Genomic DNA, 12723 nt, shown 5'->3' with positions numbered 1-12723 from the left:
CTTTATAAAGATAATTAAATATATCTCTATTTATAAAAAGATTAAAGCCTCTAAATTAACTAATCTATTTTTAAATATTATTATTTATAATTATAATACTCTGAAGTTATTAATAAAAGATCAAGAATTTCTCTTTATTAGTAAATACTGATCAGTCTTTTACTATCATCTTATAATAAGATGTCTTCTTAGTATTATATTTCATTCACAGACAGATAGTCAGACTGAATGTCAGAATCTGTGACAGGCTGCGCCCGATCAATGATATAGACTATTCTGTTACACTTCACAGATTTCAACCACTTCATTCTTGAATGTATATACTCTGATTTTCAGCCATTCTCAATCACTGATTCTCAGCTGCTATGAACGCGTATAGATTCTTCCGCCCTGAAGCTCCACTGTGTACATTATTACATACATGTATAAATATTCACTCTGATCACTGATTCTCACACTTTCTCTTTCTTTTCTTCTCTAATGTTTTTCTCTTTGTTATATAAGACCTATATATTATACTGATCTATTCAGCGTAGGCCTCTTACACTAGAAAAATATTCATTGTCTTCTTATTAGAAACAATTATTCATGCATCATCTTCTCATTAGAAATAATTATTAATCAAGAGATATCTGAATGTGTAACAATATGTAAGAAAGAGAAACAGTTAAGTGAACACTGAGTTTTCAGATAGAAGCTTGCTTACCAGTCACTCTGACCCTGCAATAAGATCTTACAAACAGAATATTAGTAAAAGACCTGAGAGTTCTGACACTCAGATATATGAGATATTCATATAATTACACTTCTTCAAGATTTCACAGATATCATACACTCAATGAATGACATGTCTAATGATAATATAAGAGAACTCTCAAATATAAGTATAGAAGTGATATCACAGTGACTCTGAGCAATGTTGAAATTACAACAACAATAAATAGCTGATATGCATGCAACTGAATAATATCAATATGAAGAAATTCAACAATTATCTTAATAAGAAATCTCTGTATAGACAATTTCAATATCTACAGAATTGAATATAAAAGCACTGAAAGAACACTTAGATACTCTTATATATTTCAATACTTTCAACCTCACTCTCTACTCATCATGGAGAATGGAAATGCTCGCGAAACTGAGTGTAGATGAAGATGTCATCAGTTTATTAATCAATCAAGATTGATATATCAATGAATGATTGAAGAATCATGTGAAACAGAAGTTTTATTCATAAATGAAAGCATATGAACCAGTGTTATGAACATCTGATAACATTATTAAACATCTTGATATTCTGTTCTGAGACACTGCTATGCAATAGAAAGCATTAGATTGATTATAGAGTGTCTGACAGAGAAACACTTCTCTTACAACATTTATTCCTGACTTCAACATCAAGATTCTAAAGACAGGTGATCAATCTTGAGAGGATTGAATGAAGACTAGTATGCTCAAGAAGACATTAACTTTTGAACTCTTACAGACTCTTGTAAGTGTAGATGAAGATCAGACTTATAAAGGTTTCTGCACACAGCTCTGAACATTGAATGACTGTCTTACCAAGCTCAAGAGTATATAGAACAGTGACAGAAAATATTACACTTCAGTCACTTATATATCTGCACTGAAGAACAGCAATAATGCAGATGCTATGAACTGAATAGATTCAAATGTCTATATATAAGCAAGAGTTTTCACTATTTGAACAGGCTTTTAAGTCTCTGAGATCACTTCTGAAGAAGTCACTGATTAATGTCAATGTGAAGTATACATTAACTGTAACTGATTAGAACACATCACTTTTAACTGCTGATCAACCTATGTGTTTTCACACTCAAGAGAAAGATCAGCATCTTCTCAATTAAGAGAAAGATCAGTGTCTTCTTATTCAAAGAATGAATCAGTGCCTGTCTATGTCAATCACATTGTAGTGAAGAAAGATTTGAAAGATAACTACAAGAATGTCTCAGTGAAACAGGAAAAAGATTAACTTCTGTTCAAATTTATAAACAGAAGCTTGAAGAGATCAGATGACAATGATTTGAAAAGAAAATAATAATGAATGTGATTCTTGTATCTACTATGATTAATAACATGTATAATATGAAAGCTATGATAGACAGTGATCTATGTTACTATGCAATGATTAAATCTTCAGTTGTAAGATATTATAACCTTCAGTGTATTCTCTTATCAAAATCCTGACTTCTTACAGAATTTAATAGTTCAAAAGATGTTTGCATCTGTTACATAGTGAAACTAAACATAGATGTCAGAGAATATCAGTGTGAAGATGCCTACACATATGAAGTTAATAATCTTAATTATAATCTTATATTAGAACTTATCTGACTATCTGAACAAGGCATCTTATTAAACACTTGAAACAGAAGTTTAATATTCTCTAACAATGATAGGGTTCATAAGAATGACATTCACAAGACTATAAACCTGATACAGATCTCTGTCAATGCCTATGAAATGCTCAGAAAAAGAAGTTGCTGAAAGAATCACTGACAGCAGAATTATGTATCAATTTATTTCATCAGTCTAACTGATATTAAAAAGACTCTAGAAAAGTTATCTCATATTATAATAACAGATTCTCATACAAAACTCTCTTAACAATATCACAAATATCTAGATATCTTTCAACAAGATAATACTATAAATATACCTCTCTTATAAGGCTCAGAAGTAGATCATAGTATCAAGTTAGAAAAGAAGAATGATAAGAACTCTAAGTCATCATAAGACTCTCTTTATAACATGTCTTGAGATGAACTTCTTCTTCTTTGAAAGACACTCAATGATCTGTTGAATAAGAAATTCATATGTGTTAGTAACTCTTTCACTGCAGCTTCTATTCTCTTTGCAAAGAAATCAGGTGAAGAACTCTGATTCTGTGTGAACTATTAAGAATTGAACAGATTAATCAAGAAGAACTGCTATTCTTTATCTCTTATCAATGAAACTCTAGCTCATATTGAATAAGCTCAATAATTTACAAAACTAGATGTCATCATCACATTTCATAAAATCTGTATTACTGAAGAAGATGAATGACTTACAGTATTCTGAACATGTTATGATGTCCTTGAATGAATAGTTACACTCTTTGAACTGATCAATGCTCTCAGTACATTTCAGAAGTATATCAACTGAGTACTTTAGAATTTCCTTGATGAATTTGTATCTGCATATCTTAATGACATTCTCATCTTCACTGATGAGTTCAGAAAAGAATATCAAGAACACATGCAAAGAGTATTACAATGATTATAAGAAGCAGAACTATCAATAGATATTGACAAGTATGACTTTAAAGTCAAGAGTATTAAATATCTAGGTTTTATCATAGAAGCTGATGAGAGAATTCAAATGAATTCTGAGAAAGTCTTCATTATTCTTGAATGAGAAGCTTCATATACTGTGAAAGATGTACAGAGCTTCATCAGATTTACTAACTTCTATCAGTGATTTATATGAAACTTCTCAGATATTGTAAGATCACTTACAGAACTTATCAGAAAGAACTCAGTATTTCAGTGATCAGCAGACACTGAAGCTGCATTTATATAGATAAAGAAGATGTTCATTAACACTTCTCTGCTAATGATATTTAACTCTGATTATAAAACAGTTATTGAAGCTGACTTCTCTAACTATGTTACAGAGAGAGCTATATTACAATATAATGATAAAGATGTCTTATAATCATACATTTTCATATCTAAGAAACTGAGTCTCACTGAATTAGACTGGCCGGCGGGACCATGAATTTCACATTTAGTCTCATTTAATCTGGTTTCATACATTTCTTGACGTGAGTCCCACCAGGACCAAGCCTCAAAAAAATCTGAAAATGAACCATTTCTGAGAGAAATGATGTGAAAAATGACCAGATTTAATTCAAGAACAGTGAAATGAGAGTAATTTCTCAGAATAAACTGTGAAAGATGATCATTCTTTCAAAATCAGAATGAGACTGAGACTGAAGATCAAAATCAGTTTCATTCAGTTCATTCAGTGATTATTTATATAATCAGAATTTGATAACAATTATTAATAACACTCATGAAATAACTAAATACATTCTTGTGTAAGTGTATTCTTCACTTTCTCATGAAAACTACACTTCTCTGATATACTGTGATCAGAGGTATTAAACTGTCTGATAATTTCATGTTTTATAATCATGAGTTTCTTGATTGTTTCTTCTTGTAATTGTTCTCAGTGATAGTAATAAATATCTCAACTTGAGTTGAACTTTCACTTCATTCTCATCTCTGTCAATGAAATTGTTAGAATATCACACATTATCAGTGCAATAGTTGAATATGTACTCTTAACAATTTTTCATAACTCTAGAATTAATTTAACATGTAAATTCATCAAATCTTCTTGAAGATAGCAGTCAAATTCAGTTTTACAAGTATGTAGTTTTGCCTGATTTTCAGTTATAATCAATGTATGTAAGTTCTGTTTCAAAGTTAGTATTATAGTTCTATATAATATGAAGTGTTATTAAAGATTATTACTTACTAGAAAATTGTATTTCACTGTCTCTACATCTTAAATATCTGCTCATTCAAATCTCTGATAGTTGATATTGTAGTAGTTTCAGACTAATTTAATATATAAGTCTCATTTCTTCTCTGTTTAATCTTGAGAAGTGTAGATATTAACTCAATAGAAGAGATCTAGTAGAGCTGCTATAGTATAGTACTCTGTAAAAGATTGTTCAGTTTTGCTGTAGTAATATATCAGTTTATTCCTTGCAGCAATAATAGTCTGTGCTATAGCATTATTTCAGACTGAATTTCTTTTTAAGTGATTCAACTACTTCTCAAGATGAGTAAATAAACTGTTATACATTTATAAAACTGACTGCAGCATTGATATACAAGTGTTTGAGACTGTCTTTATTATCTTATAAAACTGAAACAGTAAATCAATCACATATTTCAACTGAGTTTACTTTATATCAGAAAGTTTCAATATCTGAATCTTTTTCTGATCAGAGTATTACACTCAATAATCAATCATCTGGTATAATTGAAGAGCTTGAATAGTTATCTTATATATTGAACTTTATCATATTCTAACATTCTGTATCATATTCAGTGATATAACTGATTTATTTATTTATTAAATATCATGAAATCATTATTGTTATTTAGAGAAGATACAAATCATATTAGCAATATTTTGAATCTGTGATATTTAAATTATTAGTCAATCTATTCAAAATTAACAGTAGTGTTATCAAAAAGCATTATTAAAAAACAATATTAAAAAGTATTATTAAAAAATATTATCTTTTATAAAGTGAATGTAAAAGTTACTTAAGTAATCACTTTCATCTCATTCTCATTTCAAGAATCAGTCATCTCATTATTCTTCATCTTAATATTAAGATTCTTTATCAGTGTTTGCATTATAAGTTGAACCACATGAGCAATGTAGAGAATATAATCTTGTTTATTATTTCAGAAATACAAAGTCAATTTTTGCTTCAAGCTCTTCATCATAGTGTAGTTATTCACAGCATTATCAGTTGTAATTGTAAGAAGACTGAGACTAATATTTCAATAGTTATTTTTAATCACAGTTATTAATATCTCTGTTATATAATTCTCAGTATAACTACTGATTAATGATTCAAATTCAATTAATGTCTCTTAATAAGTTCAGTTCTTATCAATATAATAACATATAACTCTCATAAATGTAAGATTGTTTATACTAGTTCATGCATTCACTGTGAGAGGCACTCTTCAATAATTCTTCAACTCTGATTCTAGATATTATATATTAACTTTGTAGTGTATCTTGAGATTGAACTGAAGACAGAATTAATGTGAAATATGAAGATTTAAATTAAGCATTTGAAGAAGTGTTCAGAATTCAAGGTTTTCAATTAATCAAAGAGAAAGATTCAGAGATATATACATACAAAGTAATTATTTACAGAAGTTATCAGATAAGAGTTATGAAATCAGAGTACTAATACATGATCATTTTCATATGATTTTCTTCAAATTAGAAAGTTAGTATTATTAAAAATTATTATCTGATAGAGTAACTTATCAGCTCAGTAGTAATTTTCTGATTATTTTTCTTTTATTATCTGCATTCTGATGACTTCAGATGTCAGAAAATTACTTCAGAGTTATAATCAGTTCATGATAAATGTTTCTGAATGAAGTTACAGTGATTATAGTAGAGAGATAACTCTTCAGTAATCTGCAATGCAATCTGTTGATAATTATTTTATAGTTCATCTCAATATTTATATTGAGTTTTTCATAAATTTTATGACCTGAAATCAGATGTGAAGAATGAAGTGATTATTTATTATAATTGAAAGAGAGCATTCTGTGTTGAATTGTAAATAATATAGACTTTGTGATTCACAGTGATTTCTTAAAGAGTTTATGAATCTTCAATAGAATTAAAAGAAGTAAAAGAAGTGAATTCAGAAGATATGATAATAATTTAAGAAAGATAATAATTTATTTTCAATAACTAATCACTGATGTGTGTAAGAAGAATTAATATAAGAGAAAATAATCTTGTTTCTTAGCTTAGTTATAATTTTAGTACTAACTCAGATTGAATATCATCAATGTATAAAAGTAAATAAACAATCTTGATTAATCTCTGTCATATTTCTTGAAATATATTAATATTGTGAAAGAGAGTGTTATCAAATTATGTTATCAGATAATATTATTAAAAATATATTAATATTATAAATATCAATATTGAAAAAGTGTTGATACTTATACATTATAGTGATTTATGAATCATGATAGTTAAATATATATATATATATATATTATTCCTGACTTGATTACAACTTGTATAATAATTTTTGAAAACTCAAAATCAATTTTAATTATTAATAATTATGAACTTATAACTAATTAATATAAAAAGAAAAAAACTTTTTCTACTTCTTCTCTTTCTCATTCTTCTTATCATTCTTCATAATTCACTTCTTATTTTTCTTCTTCTTCTTCTTCTTCTCATCTGAGATAATAATCATCTCAAAATCTCTCTTCACTGTCTTCTTAGAAAAGGGTTTTCACTGCTCTCTCTCAGCCAGGTTAATCTGCATCTCAAAATCCTGCATTTCCTGGTCTGCTGTCTCAGGTTTCATCTCAGTGATAAGCAGATTGACATGCTCAGAGAGCAGAGCTGTCTTCTTAATATTCTGAATTATGAAATGCATTTGAGATCTGAACAAGGTCTCAATCCCCTTCTTCTCTGTCAACTTCTGCTAATTAATTAGAGAATAGAAGTATTATTAAAAATCACTCTCTCTCAATAAATAAAAAACTTATCAGTTTTAACTTCTTTATCTCTTACTTTAACACTCTCTTAATCTTCTTCTGCTACTGTTTATTTACAGTAATACTCTTCTTCTCTCTCTCTCTCTTTATCTTAAACTTCAATTATTCTCAGAACTTCTTCTGATCTTATCACTACTATATAAGACTCTTCACTGTCTTCTTCTTCAATCTCTTATAGACAGTGCTATCTGCATTATTTCTATACTTAGTTCAGTCTAAATCTATCAGAAGTGTTACTTAAAATTATTATCATTCTACTTTCTTACAGAGTCTCTTCAAGGCATTATAATATATCTTACAATCTATCTCTTCTTACTTAAACATCTTCTTCTTCTCTCTCTTCAATCTGTGACAGCACTCACGCGCCTTGATAGTCTGCAGAACCACAGAATATTTGAAGAAGAATGACATGATTAATTTTAGTAAGTATTGAAGAGAGATGAAGGCAGAAGAGACAGTTAGAAATAATATAATAATAATAATAATAATAATAATAATAATAATAATGATGATGATGATAATAATGATAATGATGATAATGATAATAATAGTGATGATGATGATGATGATGATAATGATAAAAGAGAGAGTGCATTGAAATATATTACTGACTTATCAAATATAAAGAGACAAAGAAAATATTAACAGCTTTCAGAGATATATGAAAACAGCTATAGTGTTGCATAGTAACATCATCTTCATTCAACGCATGCAGTATTGATATTCTTTATATACAGTTATTATATAATCTATATCAGAGATACATGCAGAAAATAGATCTTTATTACTAGAAAGAATGATTGCAGTAATTCTCTATTTTTATATTATAAAGATAAGTTATTCTTATTTCTTTCTTCTCTCTTTTCTCTTCTTCTTCAATTCATCACTAAGTTCAAGCTGATATGAAAACTATTAAAACACTCTTAGAAACTCTCAAATTGAAGAGTATAGACTAATCAAATTTTAAATATAGAAGAATTAAATTACATTTAACATTACTAATTATTTATTCTCTCTTAATTAAATCACAGTTGTGTCTTTCTCTCTCTCTCTCAAACAAAACATGGCCTGTGAAAAGTGAGTATCACATCAGATTATAATGACTAACACAGCTCTAGTATGCAGAACTGTATACACACAGCATGTACTGAACTGAGAGACTGTGTGAGTTGTAAACCAGTGCCAGCATTTCAGAGAGAGCTATGTGATGTAAGAAAGCTGCAACTCTCAGTCACATGCACAGAGAATGAATTGTCACAGTAAGTGCATATGCATTGTATAAAAGTAACACTTTTTAATAACACTCAGTCTCTGATATCATGAAAATAGAGTCTCTTCATGAGATTCATTTTTATCAGAAGTCAGAGAATCTTATATTTCTCAAGATCATCTTCATATATCTTATTCATGAAATCAATGAGAGAAATCATTGATTTCAGTGTTCTACTCTTAATATTATACAAGTGACAGCAGAGTTCACTCTGATCACACTTTTTAAGTGTATATTTTCTAAATATTCACATTTATACAGATATATACTGATTATTTATTAGATAATGTTAAGACAATGACTTATCACAGCTGTGTTATTCTCACTGTAAGAAATACATAGTTAGTGATAAACATTGCAAAGACTCTGAGAAGTAAGTATTTTGAAGATACTATAGCTCTGCAATCTTGATTTCTTTTGTTTTTATTTTTTTTTTCTTTCTCTTTTTTTTTTTTCATTCTGATTTTTTCTTGTTTTTGTTTTGTTTTTTGTTTTTTGTTTTTTGTTTTTGTATTTTATATTTTTTTCATAATTAAAATTATATGAATTATGATCTGTGTTTAGAAAAGTAATAATATTTGATAACACTCTCTGTTGAATTTTCAACAAATGAGTACTATGTTATGATATTATGTAAGTGAGAAGTGATTTTATAATCTCATTTAATGTCATTCTCAATAATGAGATCAGAATGAAAATGTGACTAAGAATTCAAATATATTCTTTATTCAGAACTAGATTTTTATTTGAAAAGTGAATCTAGAACCTTTAATATTTGAAATAATATGATTTGAAATCAATGTGATGAACACAAATCATGATCAGAAGTAATGCTTTTAGACAATATAACAACTGTAAAGTTTGATTCTGGTCTCAGACACGGTCACACGGTCAGTCTACACTGAATGCAACTATGAGATCTATAATAAGAAACTTCTTACAATTATACACTGTCTAGAAGAATAGAACTCTGAACTCTAAAGTGTCTCTGAATTTGAGAGAATCACAGATTATAAGAATCTCAAGTACTTTATAACTATCTGTAAACTCACTGAATGATAGATATGATAATCTGAGTTCTTAAGCTGCTTTCATTTTATAATACACTATCATCTCAGCAGTCAGAACTCAATGATAGATGCTCTTTTATAACAAGAGTAAGATATATCATCTGATGTAACAGATACTCACTGAATGAACTGAGAGCACTGACTCTTAAATCTGAAGATATTAGTTAATCAAGATGAAACAGCTTATGACACTATATACACTTCTCTGATTAGAACATTCTCTTTCTGAACTGACACTGATACTGATATCTCAACTTCTTCTGAATCTACACTGAATGAATTATAATATATAACAGCTTAAACTGATGAACTTCTTCAAGCACTCACTGAAGCAGTATGTCAAGAAGCACTCTGATTTCTCTCAGAACTATGTATAAGAACTGACATCTCAGAATGCTCAATTAATGATAATAATACTCTACAGTTTCATGAACAATGTTAAATCTCTCACTCTGAATTCTTATACACTTGAATAATGCAAGAGATGCATGATTTGTGTATAATCAGTTATTCAGGTCATGAACAACTGTATTAAATAATCTCTCGGAAGTTCTACTGACTCAAGATATTAAATAGTATCAGATGTTTTGTCTGAAACTGTAATCATTATTTTTTCATCATCTTATTATTATTATTATTCTTCAATTATAGATGTATGCAGTCAGAGACTATGACATCTACCTGAGAACTTTTAGTTCTCAGAGTTTTTCCTATATCTGTAAAGTTAACTATTATACATTCATCAATTTCAGATATGCAAAATCAGAAAATTCCAGCTCAGAATACAAAAACTGTTTACAAATTACAGTGTTTTAATATCTTCTGATACTTTGAAATCATTTGACAATATCATGACAAAGGAAAAGAGAAAAAGAACACAGTCTTAAAGATAGACACATTAAATAGATAGATAGAAAGAAATTGAAAGAAAAAGATAAAGTAAAGAGAGACTGTAACAAAACAAATTATTAAAAAATAGTGTATAGCTGTTTTAACAGACTATATCTGATTAATTTCCTCCTCTTCATATTCAGATAATTCTGAATTTAGCCATTTTCTTATAGCTGCTTGAGTTTCTGATAAAAAGTCTATTAAGTATTTAATTTCTGTCTCAGTTGAGAATAAGAATCTCATATTTAATTGATTTAGATTATACTTCTCTTTCAATCTGACTCTGAGACTATTGTATAATGCACAGTGCATTATAATATACTCAGAATTCTCATTTACATTGCAGAATGAGCATTCTATTGAGTCAAATCTATCATCAAATCTTTGTATATAAGATTTGAAATAGTCATGTTCTAGTTTCAGCTGTATTATAGATGAGAATATTTTCTTTTTACATTTAATTGAACAAGATTTTCACTTGGGTTTTATTTCAAATCTTGAATAATGTATACTCTTCTTTTGTTTCTACCAGCTTGCATTTCACTTGTCTAAACAAGATTCTTTTATTTTTCTCTTTATAAAAAACCAGAACATAATTTTATGAATAGATCTGCTTAATTCTGCACTCTTTTTTACAGCTGAATCAGTCAATTCATTGTCATGAATATTCATATGAGCAGGAACTTATTGCAGATGAATTATCAGCTTTGATATTCTTCTCTTTTGAATTTTTAAAACAGAGTTTAAGATCAGTTCAAGATTCATTTGATCATTATGAATCTGACTATTTCTAAGTCTTTTTAAAGCAGCTTGACTATCAGAGAATATTCATATCTCTTTCAAACTATTTTCTCTTTTATGAGATTTTATTTCTATGAGTTTGAAAGCTTTCACTATTGCAAATAGTTCAGCATCAAAGACTTCAGATTCACAGCCTAGATTTCAGAAATCTGAGATAAAATTGATATTATCTTCAGTATAAGCAATGCCTGCATCTAATCTATTCAGATTCTCATTTTTTAAGTCATCTGAATAAATCAGAATAGAGTCTTTTATATTGATTGTAGAAATTCTCTTCAAATGCTGTTCATATTCTTTCTCTTTTGATAGTTCACTTATTTATAAGTCTATAAGAGATTCAAGCTTTTCTCTCCAGAGAGATAACTTCTCATGATTCACTTTTTCAACATTTAAAGAAGAAAATTGATTTTTAATCAGAGAGCATAGTCTGTAAAGTTGAGAAGACATTTTCTTTAAAGAATTATTTTCATTTCAATCAAGAAATCTATTTCAATTCAGTTCATTTCCAGAGTTAATTGATGAAAATGAAGAAGAGACTCTTTCTCTGATTATATAATTTAAGCTCATCTTTATAACTCTCAGTGCATAGTTCATACAGGCCTTTTCAAATCTAATAGCAGAAGGAGAAATTGAAGCTTCAATTTTCATTGCTTTAATAGAAGATGATTTGAATGCTTCTAGAATTCTTCTCAAGACTCTGTTTTACAGACTTTGAAAGAGTTCAGTGAAATTTCCTTGATTATTTCATCAAACTTGAACTTCATAATCAGCTACTGATGTAATACAGACTATATATAACTGTCTCATAGCCTGGAAGAATAGATCTCTCTCTGTATTTGATAGTCTGATTATGTTGTTCAATAGTCTTTCTGCCTTGACAGTTCTTTGTTGAATGTGATATTTAAAATTCAACTTGAAGTTTAACCATACTTCTAATCATTTGATATTTACACTGAGTTTAATCTCTCTATTTAAAAGAGTTAGAGATAGTTCTTTCTTATTGAATCTAGAAAAGAAATGAATTAACTCAGTTTTATTTATATTAAATTAAATTTGATTAATATCTGCTCTAATAAAGATTTTCTTTGCAGCTTCTTCAATCACTTTCAAATTCTCTTTGATAGTTTTTGAGCTGTAGACTAGATTAATATCATTCATATAACTCAGAGATCATACTATTCTCATATTTCTATTTTTGAATAGATATGCAGTGTATATTGCAAATAAAATAGATAAGATTGAAGATTCTTATGATACTTCTATTTTTATCTCAGTCTTGTCTTATTTTATTTCATCAAAGAAAAGTTATATAATTCTTTTAGAT

General features: G+C 28.2%; 1 protein-coding gene across 1 annotated transcript; it reads right to left on the bottom strand.

Moving 5' to 3' along the window:
* Positions 1-7099: 7099 nt before the first annotated feature.
* Positions 7100-7778, bottom strand: BDBG_17482 (uncharacterized protein; the record flags this gene model as incomplete). Its single annotated transcript, XM_031725189.1, has 2 exons — positions 7100-7281; positions 7730-7778. 2 exons carry the CDS (start codon positions 7776-7778, stop codon positions 7100-7102), a joined length of 231 nt encoding a protein of 76 aa, XP_031579759.1.
* Between the last annotated feature and the right edge of the window lie 4945 nt (positions 7779-12723).

This window comes from Blastomyces gilchristii (genome assembly GCF_000003855.2).
Source record: "Blastomyces gilchristii SLH14081 genomic scaffold supercont1.15, whole genome shotgun sequence".
NCBI classification, from domain to species: Eukaryota; Fungi; Ascomycota; class Eurotiomycetes; order Onygenales; family Ajellomycetaceae; genus Blastomyces; species Blastomyces gilchristii.
The sequence above is the reverse complement of the archived record's forward strand: the minus strand, read 5'-3'. Positions and strand labels throughout refer to the sequence as shown.